General features: G+C 44.3%; 3 protein-coding genes and 1 long non-coding RNA gene across 7 annotated transcripts in view; 3 read left to right on the top strand and 1 right to left on the bottom strand.

Annotated features, from left to right (window-relative positions):
- LOC113017424 (HLA class II histocompatibility antigen, DR alpha chain-like) overlaps positions 1 to 15,634 on the top strand; it is a 122,878-nt gene that overhangs the window by 39,735 nt on the left and 67,509 nt on the right. The gene's annotated exons all lie outside the window — the stretch shown is intronic.
- LOC113017413 (H-2 class II histocompatibility antigen, E-S beta chain-like) overlaps positions 1 to 15,634 on the top strand; it is a 49,873-nt gene that overhangs the window by 1,509 nt on the left and 32,730 nt on the right. Inside the window, exons 3-6 of one of the 2 annotated variants that reach the window (XM_026160556.2) lie at positions 5,034 to 5,247; positions 5,373 to 5,440; positions 5,519 to 5,638; positions 6,428 to 7,849. In XM_026160556.2, coding sequence (XP_026016341.2) covers positions 5,034 to 5,247; positions 5,373 to 5,440; positions 5,519 to 5,638; positions 6,428 to 6,453 — 428 coding nt within the window. In that variant the 3' untranslated portion in view covers positions 6,454 to 7,849. Of the gene's footprint in view, positions 1 to 5,033; positions 5,248 to 5,372; positions 5,441 to 5,518; positions 5,639 to 6,427; positions 7,850 to 15,634 lie in introns of those variants that run through there. The other variant, XM_080299595.1, reaches the window with a different exon arrangement.
- LOC113017426 (uncharacterized) lies at positions 9,151 to 11,683 on the top strand. Of its 3 annotated transcripts, XM_080299582.1 has the most exons (3): positions 9,151 to 11,008; positions 11,096 to 11,170; positions 11,530 to 11,683. In XM_080299582.1, exon 1 carries the CDS (start codon positions 9,213 to 9,215, stop codon positions 10,062 to 10,064), a length of 852 nt encoding a protein of 283 aa, XP_080155708.1. In that variant the 5' UTR covers positions 9,151 to 9,212; the 3' UTR covers positions 10,065 to 11,008; positions 11,096 to 11,170; positions 11,530 to 11,683. The 3 variants fall into 3 exon arrangements, with proteins under 3 accessions (XP_080155708.1, XP_080155707.1, XP_080155706.1); XM_080299581.1 differs by having other exon boundaries at positions 11,096 to 11,683; XM_080299580.1 differs by having other exon boundaries at positions 9,151 to 11,170.
- On the bottom strand, positions 14,129 to 15,036 carry LOC145426041 (uncharacterized). Its single transcript, XR_013906811.1, has 2 exons — positions 14,452 to 15,036; positions 14,129 to 14,320 (listed from the first exon to the last, which is right to left on the bottom strand). It is a non-coding gene; the product is annotated as an uncharacterized LOC145426041 (long non-coding RNA).

Below are 15,634 nucleotides of genomic sequence, written 5' to 3'. Positions count from 1 at the left end.
ATATGATCAAATAGACCAACAGAGCGCCCCCTGCAGGCTCTGGATGGTACCGCCTGATGTAAGGGGCTTCTAGCCCCACTATGTAGGGGTGAAGAGGCGCACAGGTTGCCCTGAACGACTAAAGGGTGGTGGGATCTGAGTCCATGACCCCCCCTAGTACAGTTGACCCTGATACTTACTTCTGTAAGAATGGTTTTAGCTGTCTAGCTGCTACAGGCACAGAAGAGGGGCTCCAGGATGAAATCTTGAGAAACGATGCCTGCCTGGAGTATACTATACTATCAGACATAAACACAGCCTAGCCTACCTTCCCTCCGATTTTCTGTACCCCAACCAGATAGCTAGGGTGCCCCTACTCCAAGGCAGCTTGGGTTAGACAAAAAACAGTGTTGGGTGTTACTGTAATTAAATTACTTTTCCACTGAAAAAGTAGAGTAACTGATTACTGTTCATTTTTAGGTATTTTAATCACAGTTACTTACAATGTACTTGCGTTACATTGTAAAATAATTAAACTCGCTGAATATCATTATTTAATTTCAATAATTTATCTTCTAAACGTAGAAGTAAACTCTGCTCTTTAACATCGCTGTGTGCAGCTGCGCGTCATTTCGTGCCAGTTTGCTGCACAGTCGTATTCTACAGCGGAAGCTGTCTGACTCGGCTGAAGCGAGTGGCTGTTTTATGACATGGACATACTCCCATCTCTTCACTTTTCTGAAACAAGCAGACAAGAACATTACAGTAATATGTAAAAACTATCGGCTGCTGTTAATAGCACGAGTCATCTACTGAAGCGCCTGACACGGAGCATAGACGAACACTTCTGAGTGATTCTTGTTCATCATCCATGGATAACACCGTGGCAGCTCCTGCTAAGCAGCAAAACCTGATTTTACTTCAGCAGCACAGAAAGCACCTGAAGGTGAGCTTAAAGAATGATTGCAGGCTACATAGCTGGACTGGCCATCGGGCATACCGGGCATTTGCCATTGATTTTTCGTTTTTAATGGGCGATGGGGGTTTTTTTTCTTTGTTTTTTTTCCGTAACAGTATAAACACTGAAAGGTGGTGGATTGGCCAGATGCTGGGAGGTGTGTAAAAATAACTCAGTTGTTTTGTGGTGGCTATGGTGGAGCTTCTACAGATTCAGTAACATTAGCAAGTGATGGAGGCCAGCAGGTGGATGAAGGAAAGGGGAGGCAGGAGGAGAGCCCCGAGGCGGCCGCCGGTCCGAGAGTGTCAGGTGAACTGAACTTCAGGTAAGAAGTTATGAGCTGCAGTCTATCTGGGTCAGATATAAACCAAGTTTAGGTGGAGTTTATTTTAGTCGTGCTGACTTTTTACTGTCAGTTACAATAACTCGTTTCTATACAGCTGGGTGGTGCTATGATGTTACTGACGTTGAACTTGTTTTATCTTGTTCATAAGGTTAGTTAGTAGAGTTGCCAACCGTCCCGTAAAAAACTGAATCGTCTCTCGTATTCAGAGAAAATATTGCACGTTTCTATTGAGGTGAAAAGGAACAGTTTGTCCGGTACTTCAGCTACAATGAAAAAGACACAAAGCTGGAGTTATTCTGTCTTTGCTGCACAGCTGCCTCTTCTTCTCTCATTCTCCCCTCCCTCTCCTGTTGCTACTTCAATCATGAAACTGATCAATGATGTAAAATGTATAGAAATCCATTATTGTACATAATTTCTTCAGAAGTAAGTACTGTGTATGATGCCAGTATTTCCCACATTTTCTAGATACTGCACCAGTACTGTGTGTAAAATGCCATCAAAAGTCAATTAAGTTTTTCTTTCTCACCTGTCTTTCTGTCTCCTTTCACTTTTTAAAGGTTGCCATGTTAGAAAAAATATTTTGCCCTGCCGTGCTGTTTATTGATGTGGCAAATGAATGGTTTATGAAAATATATCTAAATCTGTCATCAGTAATCAGTAATGATCATGTCTCACCTCTAGTCTTCTCTGTCTTAATGTCAGGTTTCCACCGCGTGTTGTAGATGTTCAGGAGGTTAACTCGACCAACAGTCTGCTTCCAGGTGCTGTTTAGAATACCAGCATAGGGAGGATGATTCAAGTTTATTAGATTGACACATGTATACCAACAAGACTGTGCATCACTGTGACAACAGTGTTTGTTTTCATTCAAAGGCTTTATGGCTTTAATACCTGGGGGGCCGGTCTCCAGTCAACATGCCCGGGCTGATGTTTTGTCCCAGTCCAGCCCTGGCAGGCTACGCTGCGTACTGTAGAGTGTCCATCTTTAACAAAATGTATTTATTATTTAAAGAGTTTAATTTCTATTGTTTGTACATTCAAGGGTTATATGGATTTTAAGAAGTATTTAGTTAAATACTTATGTAGTAATTAAGTTACTTTTCTGACACAGTAATTAGATAAGGTTAGCCATGACACATTAAGTGTCATGGCTAAAGTCCTCCCATCGGCTCGTCAGCTCCCAGTGAGTCGGCTAACTATGCTCTCTCGCTCCGAACCCAGCCTAATCCAACAGGAAACGGTGGAGGGTCTTAAAGAAAAGCACAGCTGGAGTTAGCTCTCGCTCCAACTCCCCATGCTACCTACCTCGACGGTGGCCTGCAGCACCACCAGTTGCGGCTCGCGGCTACACAAGCCAAGCTTCGCACACGGAGTGAAACTCCGTCTAAGCTTGCTGCAGTTGCGACTTCTGCTCCACTGACCTCACGGAAACCCCTTTTGGGCTCAGCCGAACCGTGAGGCTTTCTTAATGTGGCTGCCCGTGACAACACGCGGGAGACAGCTACTTCTCCTCAGCTTCACACACACCAGAGCGTGTGCACGGCTTCTCTGACTGATTTTTTTTCTCTCCTTACCCAGACAGGCCACTTGAGGCACTATATGGCAGCTAGCGCCATCCACATGCATGTGCCCTTACACTGACTAGAATTACACCCCCCCCCCCCCCCCCCCCTTTCAGGGCCTTGCTCACCACCACAATCACAATCTCCTCCTCAACACAAACATAGTGTGAATAGAAATAAGTGTATCTAATAGGGGTGCAACGATACACAAAATTCACGGTTCGGTTCGGTTCGATACTTTGGTGTCACGGTTCGATATTTTTTCGATACAAAAAAAGTTCATGCCTTTTTAATTTGTCATTTATTAAAATTATAAATATATATTTTAACTGTGCGTGTTTTTTATTTTGACAGCGAATGCGCACCTGCGGACCACTTATGTGCACCCCTGGTTATTTAGCTCGTCATATTGCAGCCACAGAAATTCTTTTGTCCATATAAACCATAAAGCTGCACTTTCTTTTTGCCTTATAGTCTGATTTGTCATAACTTCTCCGTTTTGTGGTAAGCTTTTCTTTGGCTGTCACTTCTTCACCCTGACCTGTCTTATTTGGCTCAGCAGAACTAAAATATATATCCTGCTGCTTTTACACACACACTCACATAAGCTCAGCGATTCTCTGCGCGATCAACCTCTCACATGTTTAAGCTGCGGGAGATTTCACTTGTCATGTTTGCATAGTAAGCTAACGATTGATAAGACGATGTCAGAGGAATTGGTGCACAAATTATCATCACTCACAGATCAGTGCTGTCGCTCTCTATACACAGTTCGCGCGATTGCAAAGTGAAAGCAAAAAAACAAGCGCAAATTCAAACGCGATTTCAATGTCACATATTGACAGTGGCTCACCGATGCCAATGACATAATTACCCAGCTACATTTCTGAAAGAATGCAAAAGCATTGACATATATTTTTCCTTCCTACAATAGCCCGACGGGCAGGGCAGAGATAGATTTTGGTAGCCCGACTGAAAAAATCGCTAGCCCCGGGACGTCGGGCTAGCGATATTGCGAGCCCTATATCTGATTGAGGAATCACTCATCTTTGTCTTTGCACTAGGATGATGTCGGTGTAAATGTGCAGTCATATTCGTTGTGTTCCCACTAGTGCTTTCAGGTTAATCTTGTTGAAATGACCTTAACGCCACAACACGGCAAATCTCCGTTAACGAGCTACCGCCGATCGCCCCGTGCATGGGGCTGGACGGCCAACACGTTAACGAGCTAACTGCGCTAACACACTAGCTCCCACCCATGTAATTGAGCATTGCGTGGCACATCCAACATACTGTTTTACTTTAGTCCATGACGCACTTACCTTCAGGGTCATACGTCACATGAAAACCAAAATAATTCCAAACGCCAGATCTGAATGAGGGTGGGGGAGGTCCATGTTGCAAGGGGAGCTTAACTTCTGTCTCGCTAGCTTGCCCTGCGCTCTTCCTTCTGACGATGATGTCTGTGTTGAGCGCTCAGTGGATCTGCGCTGGACAGTGCAGCCTAGGCGGAGTAGTCGAACGCAGATTCACTGAGCGCTCAACACAAGTTGATAAAATAAATTACAAATTTTGTATTGTTCGATACATATGCGTACCGAACCGAAAGCACTGTATCGAACGGTTCAATATCGATACGAATATCGTTGCACCCCTAGTATCTAACAATAATAAGTCATTTGTATTTTATAATTTCTGCTCATGAATCAAACAGCTGGATGAGCAGAAATTCAAACTGGGACCAGCTGTGGATTCAGTCCTTTAGCTTGATGTTGATATTAAACTGAGTGAAAGCAGGCTGGGTTCATCTATGTGTGGATGATCTATAGCGATAGTTTATCATCTAGTCTCCATGTGTCAGATTTACTTTCAAACCACAGCAGCTGATCTGCAGGAGGATCAGTTCACTGATGGTTCACACTGATGTCACTCTGAGTCAGCACTTCACTGGATATTAATAAAACCTGATCCAGGTTCAAGTCTGGTAGATTTCCAGCACATACAGCTCTGCATGTCTTACTTTATAATAATGATGTTTACAGCCTGATGATGTTTCTCCTCACAGCTGATTCATCATCTGATGTCAGACTGGTTATATGTGACAGTATCTTTATTATTAAACATGAATACAAAGATCCCTGATGATATGATATTACCAACGACAGAAACTCATAATGTCTTTCAGCTAAGCCGTACGTCAGACTTCACTCCAGTACGCCTCCTTCTGGTATCCATCAAGCCATGTTGGTCTGCAGTGTCTATGACTTCTACCCCAAATACATCAAAGTGAGCTGGCTGAGAGATGGACAGGAAGTCACCTCTGATGTCACTTCCACTGAGGAGATGGCAGATGGTGATTGGTACTACCAGACCCACTCACACCTGGAGTACACACCCAGGTGAGTCCACATCAGGTCCAGGAGCGTCATTTCTAATAATGAAACCTGAACAAATTTTATCATGAGGTCTGCAAGTTTAAAAGTTTAAAGTCCAGATCTGAGAGTCACTGATGTTTGTGTTGAAGGTCTGGAGAGAAGATCTCCTGTAAGGTGGAGCACGCCAGCCTGGAGAAACCTCTGATCACTGACTGGGGTAAATACCTGTCTGTATCTACACACCTGTACACACCTGTACATACCTACCTGTCTGACTCTCACCTGTGTGACTCAGATCCCTCCTCGTCCATGCCCGAGTCAGAGAGGAACAAGCTCACCATCGGAGCCTCAGGACTGATCCTGGGTCTGATCTTATCTTTGGCTGGATTCATCTACTACAGGAGGAAGGCCCGAGGTCAGAACTCCCACTCACAGACCAGTTCATACCTGAAACCAGTTTAGAACCAGGATGAAATCAGTTCATACCAGTTTAGACCAGACTAAATCTCAAACCACATTACATGAATCTAAAACTGGTTTGGATCTGCATTCATTTAATATATTGATGTTTCAGGCAGGTTTAGAGCATTGCTGTTTATTTTCAGACACCTGTTAGTTACATTAATGTTTCAAACACAGGTTTTTACTGTTTCTGGAGGACTCTCAGACCTGGTTCAGGCCCTGAAACATGAAACTTTACTGAATCATTGCCATTGATCTGTGTCAAGAGATGTATTCTAAGACACTTCTTCAGCTGAGAGTCAGAGAGTAGAAACACACACACACGCTGCAGATTTTACTTGCAAGGGCAGTCACAGAGCGCTCACACCAGAGTGGGGGCCCTGTGATGTGCGCTCTATTCTTGCTCTTGTCTTTATTTATATACAAGGGTAATACAATAGTAAATATGTCTGTTCATAGACAGAGGAATGTTGATGCGTATGTGTGTGAGTGTGTGAGCGGGGAAGCGAGTCCTCTTCCTGGTAGGGAGTGAAACTGCTTGTTCTGCTTTTATTGTCGCTGTGGGAAGAAACTAATAAAAGAGAACAGAACAAGTCTTGTACTGAACAACAGTCTAAGTCATCAAAAGGTCAACATGAGTATGCTATCATATGCAAACTTATATCATTAAAAGCTTATACTGACTACTAAGTACAACTCTCCATTGACAATCTGTTAAAACCAGTGTCCATGGTTCTTTCAGGTCGCATTCTGGTTCCCACTAACTGAGCCTGGATCCTGGTCCTGGTTCTGTCTGATGAAAAGCTGCTGCTTCCTGTGTTCAGACTGATGATGATCTCTGTCTGGACTCTGATCCAGGACCATCTCAGTGTTGTTGGTGGTTGTTATTTCACTGGGATGGTCACAACGACCAGGACAGAGATAGCTGGGGATCGAACCGGCGACCTTCCCGTTACAAGATAAGCTTCTCAACCCCCTGAGCCACGGTCTCCCCCGTGATCAATCACAGGATATCAGTTTGTATACAACAATAAATCTCACCTGACATATTCAGACAGTAACTTACTTTGTTCAAACAGCTGAAACAACAAAACGTTTAACACTGAAGTGTTTGAAACATGCATTCAGTGATTACTAAAACAAGTAAAAAAAGTCTTTAATGTTGAAATATTAAACGTAAACATACATTTGTTATGACCTGGCTCAAAAGCCTAACAACCTATGACTAAAATTAAATGAATCAAACATGTTAAATAGTTTGGGTAAATATTGCTGGACCGGTTCAGCATTTGCTGTCACAGAGGAACTGTCAGGGTCAGACGGCGCCCCAACCGGTCAACCTGCCTTTGTCTTTATATGCGTGTGTGTGTGCGTGTTTTCCTCTCTCACTCCTTACATTCACAAAATCATGACATTTTTAACCTTTTTTTCTCAAACTCTCTTATTAACTCTTATCATAACCTATCTTATCAGTCCAAGAACTGGTTATGAAACAAACAGTGGGGGTGATGTGTATGCAGATGGGGCCAGTGATGCGTGATACTGGTATGGTGAGTATGGTAATGGGGTGCAGTACATTGGTGACTGTGACATACACACAGGTGGCACAATTGCCAGTGGTGGGTATGGAAATACAGTGTATGATGGTATGGTTATGGCAGGTAACTGTGGTGCTGTGCTTTTCCCAACTATATTACCTGCTGCATGTGACTGCACTGAGGGCTTACCCAATGATTCATAAGTCAGAAACTGTCGTGGCTTTCTGTGACGGGTAGACCTTCTAATGTTTGTACATGTCCCGGTGGTTGAACCTGTAAGTTAGACTGCGAATGAGTTTCACACTCCTCACCTCTGGGTTCAGATAGACTGTCACTACCCACTTGAATTTCTTTCAGCTCCTCTGTCAGAGAACATGGCAGGTGTGAGCATTCTCTCCCGGTTTCCTCTTCTAATTGTTCAATGCTGACGAATGGTGCATGTTCAGGCACAGTCAGTGTGTCTTCCATAGTCTGCACAGGTGAATATCGATGTATATATATTGTGGCGGACCACCAGGTGGCTCCACTCACACCCAAGTTGAAGGGAAGTGTTGGGGTGTAGATTTTGGCGCTTACTATATGTGAAGTTCTGAGAGTCAGTTAATAAAGTTGGAGTGAGACACTGAGACCTCTCCTGTCGTTATTACGTACCTCCACAATATATATATAAAAAAACCACCCAGCACGCCCCTGCGGGCGGTTTATCCTTCAAGCTCGGGTCCTCTACCAGAGGCCTGGGAGCTTGAGGGTCCTGCGCAGTATCTTAGACTACACGCCTTTGGAACAGAGGATCGCAAGTTCGATTCCTGCCTGGGGCGTCTGTATCCAGTAAGGGTCCTAAGGCTAGACCCCCTATGCTAAGCAAGCCTACCGCAGACATGAGCGAGACAGATAAATATGAAGGCATGCCGGCTCGGACGTCGCCCGGATCAACAACCACAATTACCGACACTAACAAGCTGATCTACAATACGGCAGCAGTGATCAGTGAGATGCTTGGCTACAAGTTGAACAGCCACAAGGGGCAGTACCCTCCATGGAGAAGGAGGCTAGAGGGCAAGATCAAAGTAGCACGGAGAGAGGTTAGCCAACTAACGGAGTTGCAGAAAGGTGCGACGAATAAGGTGCCTAAGAAATACAGCAAGCTGTCCATACCTGAGGCCTTGGAAACTGCCAAGCAAAGACTCACAGCCTTGGCCAGCCGCTTGAGGAGGTACACCAGAGAGATAGAAGGCAGGAGAATAAACCAGCTGTTCTCCACAGAACCAGCAAAGGTGTACTCTCAGTGGCAAGGGAACAATAAGAGAACAGCACCACCAAGGCTGCATAGGCCTGAACCCCCTCAGTGAGATCATTAACAAGACTGGCTACGGATACCGACTACGGAACGGAGCAGTTGTCAGCCACCTCCTGTACATGGATGACATCAAGCTGTATGCCAAGAGTGAACGAGACATCGATTCACTGATCCACACTACCAGGCTATACAGCAATGACATTGGAATGTCGTTCGGACTGGAGAAGTGTAGTCGGATGGTAACAAAGAGAGGGAAGGTAGTCAGAACTGAGGGGATTGAACTACCAGAAGGCAACATTGCAGACATAGAGGACAGTTACAAGTACTTGGGGATCCCGCAGGCGAATGGGAACCATGAAGAGGCCGCTAGAAAAGCTGCAACCACCAAGTACCTGCAGAGGGTCAGGCAAGTCCTGAGGAGTCAGCTGAATGGTAAGAACAAGATCCGGGCCATCAACACGTACGCCCTGCCCGTGATCAGGTACCCTGCTGGGGTAATAGGCTGGCCAAAGGAGGAGATAGAAGCCACTGACATAAAGACAAGAAAGCTCCTTACCATGCATGGAGGGTTTCACCCCAAGTCCAGCACCCTGAGGCTGTACGCTAAGCGGAAGGAAGGGGGCCGGGGACTGGTGAGTGTCAGCACCACAGTCCAGGATGAGACAACGAACATCCAAGAATACATTGGGAAGATGGCCCCAACTGACCGAGTGCTCAGTGAATACCTCAGGCAGCAGAAACCCAAGAAAGAGGAGGGAGACGAGGAACCATCATGGAAGGACAGGCCCCTGCACGGTATGTACCACCGGCAGATAGAGGAGGTGGCTGATATCCAGAAATCCTACCAGTGGCTGGACAAAGCTGGACTGAAAGACAGCACAGAGGCACTAATCATGGCAGCACAAGAACAAGCTCTGAGTACAAGATCCATAGAGGCTGGGATCTATCACACCAGGCAAGACCCCAGGTGCAGGCTGTGTAAAGATGCCCCAGAGACAATCCAGCACATAACAGCAGGGTGCAAGATGCTAGCAGGCAAGGCATACATGGAACGCCATAACCAAGTGGCCGGCATAGTGTACAGGAACATCTGTGCCGAGTATAACCTGGAAGTCCCGAGGTCAAAATGGGAGATGCCCCCAAGGGTGGTGGAGAATGACCGAGCTAAGATCCTGTGGGACTTCCAGATACAGACGGACAAAATGGTGGTGGCTAACCAACCGGACATAGTGGTGGTAGACAAACAGAAGAAGACGGCCGTAGTGATCGATGTAGCGGTTCCGAATGACAGCAATATCAGGAAGAAGGAACACGAGAAGCTGGAGAAATACCAAGGGCTCAGAGAAGAGCTCGAGAGGATGTGGAGGGTGAAGGTAACGGTGGTCCCCGTGGTAATCGGAGCACTAGGTGCGGTGACTCCCAAGATAGGCGAGTGGCTCCAGCAGATCCCGGGAACAACATCGGAGATCTCTGTCCAGAAGAGCGCAGTCCTGGGAACAGCTAAGATACTGCGCAGGACCCTCAAGCTCCCAGGCCTCTGGTAGAGGACCCGAGCTTGAAGGATAAACCGCCCGCAGGGGCGTGCTGGGTGTTTTTTTATATGTTAGGTTTTGTATTGTTGATTGTCATTTATGCTTAGAGGTGTACAATCAATTGTGTAATGATAGGACTGTGGTCTTTAGCAGACTACAGAGGCTTGGGAATGCACACCCACATCCTAGGAGCATAAGAGAGGTCCTATCTTCTCTTTGTTGATATATGGTATAGCAAACACACGTATATCTCTTTAAGCATAAGAGCCCTTTGTTCAGATGGACCCGCTAGACTCCTGGCACCAGCTTTGGGGAGTCTTCACAGGGTCACATCTTGACCTCACACAAATCTCTCACACACACACACACACACACACACACACACACACACACACACACACACACACACACAGGCAAAGTACTCTTTGTGTGTATGTAGACGTCATATGTTAATGAACCTATGCATATTCATGTAACCTCAATAAAAGAGCAGTGTTACAGGAGAACGGAGAGAGCAACTGGGGTCAAGCGAAGGAACGGCGTTTGTCCGGTTCTCTCCCGTGCACGAGTAACATGAAGAACTTTGCCTACTTCGTGTCTTGCTTGCTGTGTAATTATATTGTCTTTAACGTTCCAGCGAATAGGTATAAGCTACAAACCTATCATTAATTGGTCCTTCGATGCAGGATCCCTGGAGTCGACATTCACCGAGGGGAGGAGAGGCACGTTGAAAGACTGACGTCAGCCAGGAAGTTCCTGTGGATTAACTGTCTGTCTTTTCTCCTCGATGAATGACGATCGGCGGGATTCGAGGCTGTTCAATATATATATATATATATATATTTTTTTTTGTGTGTGTGTGTGTTTGTTGTTACTCTAATAGGTTCTTTGGTCTGGTATGACTGAGATGCAGGATGTTGATCATGGTCCAGATCCCTACTCAGTCCTTTCAACAGGTGCTCTTAGCCAGTACCCCGAGCAATCACTCTCTGAACCGCTGTCAGAGTTATCTCACATGTCTGTTTGTCTTTGTGCAACTGTAGATCTTTCCATCCTTCGTCTGTTGCGTGTTGTCTTTCCAATCACAGGCTTTGCCTGGGGGGGAGTGACTTGAACAGGTAAGTCATTTACCAGTAACAGCAGATTGCGGTGCAATGTTTGGGTTCTTTTTGGGTCTCCAGCCTCAGGATGGACTACGTAAACTGGGCTATCTGCTAGCTGCTCTTTAACTATATAAATAGCCCTCTCCCAATATGATCTTAACTTGCCAGATCCTCCCTGCTCACTGAGGGTTCTGACCAGAACTCTGTCTCCTGCCTGGAGCATGACTCCTTTTGCCATTTTATCATATGTTATTTTGCCTCTTGCACTAGACTTCTTGGAGGAAAAGAAATATCACTTACATTGAAAGTAGAATTACTTAAATTAATTCACATAAATGCAATCACACATTTGTGGGTATAACATGTGCAACTAGGAACTGGGACGAAGGAAGCACTTGGAGGAGAGACGGGCACTCATTACCACGCACGGTCTGAGCACGGGAAGGAGGACGCACCAACTATTATTATTGCACATTCTAGCTATTGCCAACCTTTATTCACTGTAAATAGACTCACTGCCTATATTCAGAGCTCCGCGCCTGAGTCCACTCAATCCTCAACTGTGACAGGAACATAAATCCTAAAGTAAAAAACTGAAAAAAAAAAGTGATGGTAATTCCAAAAAGATAGATAGAAAAGATTAAAAGCTTGCTTTTGTTTAATAAAGGAACAGAAATTGTGTGAAAAATGTCACCTTAAAGCCTTATTGGGAATAGCATCACAAATGGTTGTTTTCCACACAGTTAGAGAAGTTCCAGCACATCCAAACATTGCATACACATCTAAAAGAAGACAAACACAAATATAATAAGATTTATTCAAAGGAAGACTTTTTATTTTTGTCTGCTTGTTCACACTACAAATAATGTGACAGCAAACGTGTTCTAGTGTGAACCCTTAAAGCAGCCCGCATGCGCAAAAGAATAAGAATAACTTTATTCATCCCGAGGGAAATTCTTTTGTCATACACATGCCCAAAGCAGCAAGAGAGACAGAGGAACAGATGAATAAGATATACAATATATACAATAAAGAATAGTAGCATACAGTAATTTAAAGTAGGATAGTGCAAAATATAGTATCAAATAACTCTAACGAAGAAACAATATAACTATATCCTGGACCCTTAGAACTGAAGAAGCTTCACGGATGAGAGGTGAAACGTCTTCAAGCAACTCAAGAAGTCCAGACGCTTTTCTTTCCAAGCTCCTTAGACTATATCCTGGAGAATAAATAACTTAACTATCAGTGCAGGCGATTCTAGAAAGTGACAAAGTATTGTGCAATAAAATATAGGGAGTGGCAGCGTATGATGGGGGGATGAAACAAATATTAATTATGCAAATTCTCATGACCATCGATCAACAACCACTGACCAAAACCCACTGATCAAAGACCACTGATCAATGGCCATGAGTCCCATTCACAGAGAGTTGGGGAATGGCTGCAATCACAGCATTGTAAGATGGTGACAGATGTACCCTTAGGCCCCCTCCTCGATTTAGAGATGGTCTTTCCCTTTTCACATAAATGGCCTCCTTGACTTCGCCCTCAAACAAGAGTTCAAATTTCCTCAGGGCCTTCTTGATGTGCTGTTCTTCTGCCTCCCTGGCTGCTGTGTCTGTGGGGATGGTGTTTGTTCTGTGTTGTAGTGTCCTGATGACGCCCAGTTTGTGCTCCAGTGGATGATGAGAGTCAAACCTTAGATACTGATCCGTATGTGTAGGTTTACGGTACACGTCAGCTTTTAGATGTCCCCCATTACTGATGGAAATCTCACAGTCTAAGAAGGCTAACCTGCCACTTTTCATATCCTCCCTGGTGAATTTGATGTGTCGGTCCACCGAGTTAATGTGATCCGTGAATTGTGGTACGTCCTGAGATTTAATTTTCACCCAGGTGTCATCCACATGTCTGAACCCATGGCTTGGTAACAGTCTCAGGAAAATCACCTACAGAGTGAGGAACACGATGCGCTCTGTTTAGACCCAGACCAAACAGTATTGTTTGACTGATGGACCTCAATATAAAGACTTATTTCAGACTTTACTTTTCCCAATTTTGCTTTAGGTTATAAAGTTATGTTGTTATTTACATATGGCCTAATAATGATCCTTATTGCTGTTTTAGAGAGGAGCAGTGCTTCAAAGTAGGGCTGGGCGATATGGCCTAAAATCCATATCGCGATATAATTTGAAGCATGTGCGGTAACGATATATATCGCGATATATTCTTTTCTTCTGTATAACGTATTTTCCACACTATAAGGCACACTTATAATCCTTTAATTTTCTCAAAAATCGAGAGTGTGCCTTATGTATGAATTCTGGTTGTGCTTACTGACCTCGAACCGATTTGGGCAGAAATCTGTTAAAAATGTTTTGATGTCAGAGCATTACGGCTGCCGTAGGGAGGAGCTTCGCGGAGTAATCTGGGTCCAAAACTCCTTCTACTTCAGGTCCCAAAGTCAAACGAACACTGAGAGTTAAAAACGGTCTAAATTCTTTCATCTTTAATAAAATAAAAAAGTTATTAAATTTAACAGAGTTAGAAGTTAGCAGGAAGTTAGCTCGCTAGCTTACACCTAGTGATGGGCAGATGAAGCCCCATGAAGCACTGAAGCTTTTCATCCAATTGGTTCACCCCAACGCGAAGCTTCATGAAGCTTCATTTGCTCTAGCAGGACACCTACTGGACGTAAAAATAATGGCTGGCATGAATTTGAAGAGTGTGGCATTTTGCACACAGCCTGTAAATGTCAACAACAAAAGGAGTGTGTAAAACATGTATATTGTAGTGATGGCAGTATACTGTGTATATTTATAGTGGCAGTATGGGAAATGATTATTTGGAAATGCTTGAAATGGAAATGATCATTTACTGTGAGGTGAGGTGTGGTTGGGGTGTGGACAGTGGTTGTGCTTTTGTAACGTTGAGGTATGGACAGCTACACACTGAGGCTTTGAGCCTCAGTCCTGCCTGTTCACATTTTATTCTGTAAAAACTAAATTTTCACTGCTTTTACGACCTTTTCAGTGGGGAGAACATAGCTAGGATTTAATGATTTAACAAATCTGTTGAATCCTTTGTCCTCCACAATGCTAAATGGCTGGGAGTCCTCAATCACCATGGTAACCAGGTCTTCATCTATTTGAGATTGTTCTCCTGAGGAAAGACAATAAAGACAAAGCACAAATATAAATATCACACACGTAACTTATAACAGTTGTATAATATTGTTATATCATTTGGTAACATTACTGCATGCTATATTATCATTGCATTTGATGGCTCACCTGGTCTTGCTCCACAATCGGTGTTCCCCTTATTCTCATGCAAAGCTCTGTAGTGCCTAAGCATGGATGAGGTGTTGTTGTTATATCCCAGCTCCCTGGCACATAGCAAACACTTCACCTTGTACAAAAGTCAAGACAGCTCAACATAAATTGTATTGCACCATCAGTATCATGAAAATACATCTTCTGTAGAAATTTACATACCTTGTTGGGAGGAATAAAATCAAAATGTTCCCACACAGGGGAGGACATCCTCCTCTTCTTAGCTGGCTCCATTCTCTCCTGACTTTCTCTCCTCACTCTCATAAACCTCCAAACTGTCTCCAAACTCTCACTAACCGCAACTCTCCATCAAACACCCACATTTTTGAATGAAGTCTGAGGGGTTTATATCGCTGTCATATCTCGCGGCAAAGTTCGAACCACTTCATGAACCAGTCACGTGGTACAGCCGGGCAGCGAGGCTTCGGACGTCATCATTTTCAGCTCCTCCCATAAATGAAGCAAGCCTCGATACGCGCTTCGCGGAAACGCCCCCTCCATTACTCGACACACGCTCCGAAGCCTCGATACAGAACGTCCCATCACTACTTACACCTAAACATTTCATACCATGTTCTGGCTGAGAGATTTTTGAAACTAAGTAAAACGTACAGCTCTGCTATCACTTCCAACATAATAGAATAGAATAGAATTCAACTTTATTGTCATTGCATATGCACAGGTACAGGGCAACGAAATGCAATGAAATGAAATAAATGAAGACAGGAAACTAAACAGCAGTGGCGTTTGCAGGGTTACTGAAGTTGGGCTAGCTGGTATATAATGTTGTGCTACGTGATTGCTAGCAACACAGCTATGTTAGCATAACATTAGCACAGTGAAGCTGGAGGATGAACGCCAACTTTTTTTCCACTCGATAAACGTTAACGTGAGGGATTCTGGTGGTCAGGGACAAATGCAGTCGCATAGCAGGATGCTGTACACGGCCACACTTCAGTCAGGAGAACAACTGAGATTATTCATCCACAATACGAGGTTAGTTATTAAGATACTGCAACAACATGGGAACAGAGCAGCTGCGAGAGAATTCAACATTAATGAATCAATGTTACAGAAGTGGAGGAAGCGCACTTTTTGGCTTTCCCCATATTTCAACAGTGCTTCATCTCTTTGCTGTGAC

Source organism: Astatotilapia calliptera, chromosome 3 (genome assembly GCF_964374335.1).
Source record: "Astatotilapia calliptera chromosome 3, fAstCal68.1, whole genome shotgun sequence".
NCBI classification, from domain to species: domain Eukaryota; kingdom Metazoa; phylum Chordata; class Actinopteri; order Cichliformes; family Cichlidae; genus Astatotilapia; species Astatotilapia calliptera.
This window is presented reverse-complemented; position numbering and strand designations above follow the sequence as displayed.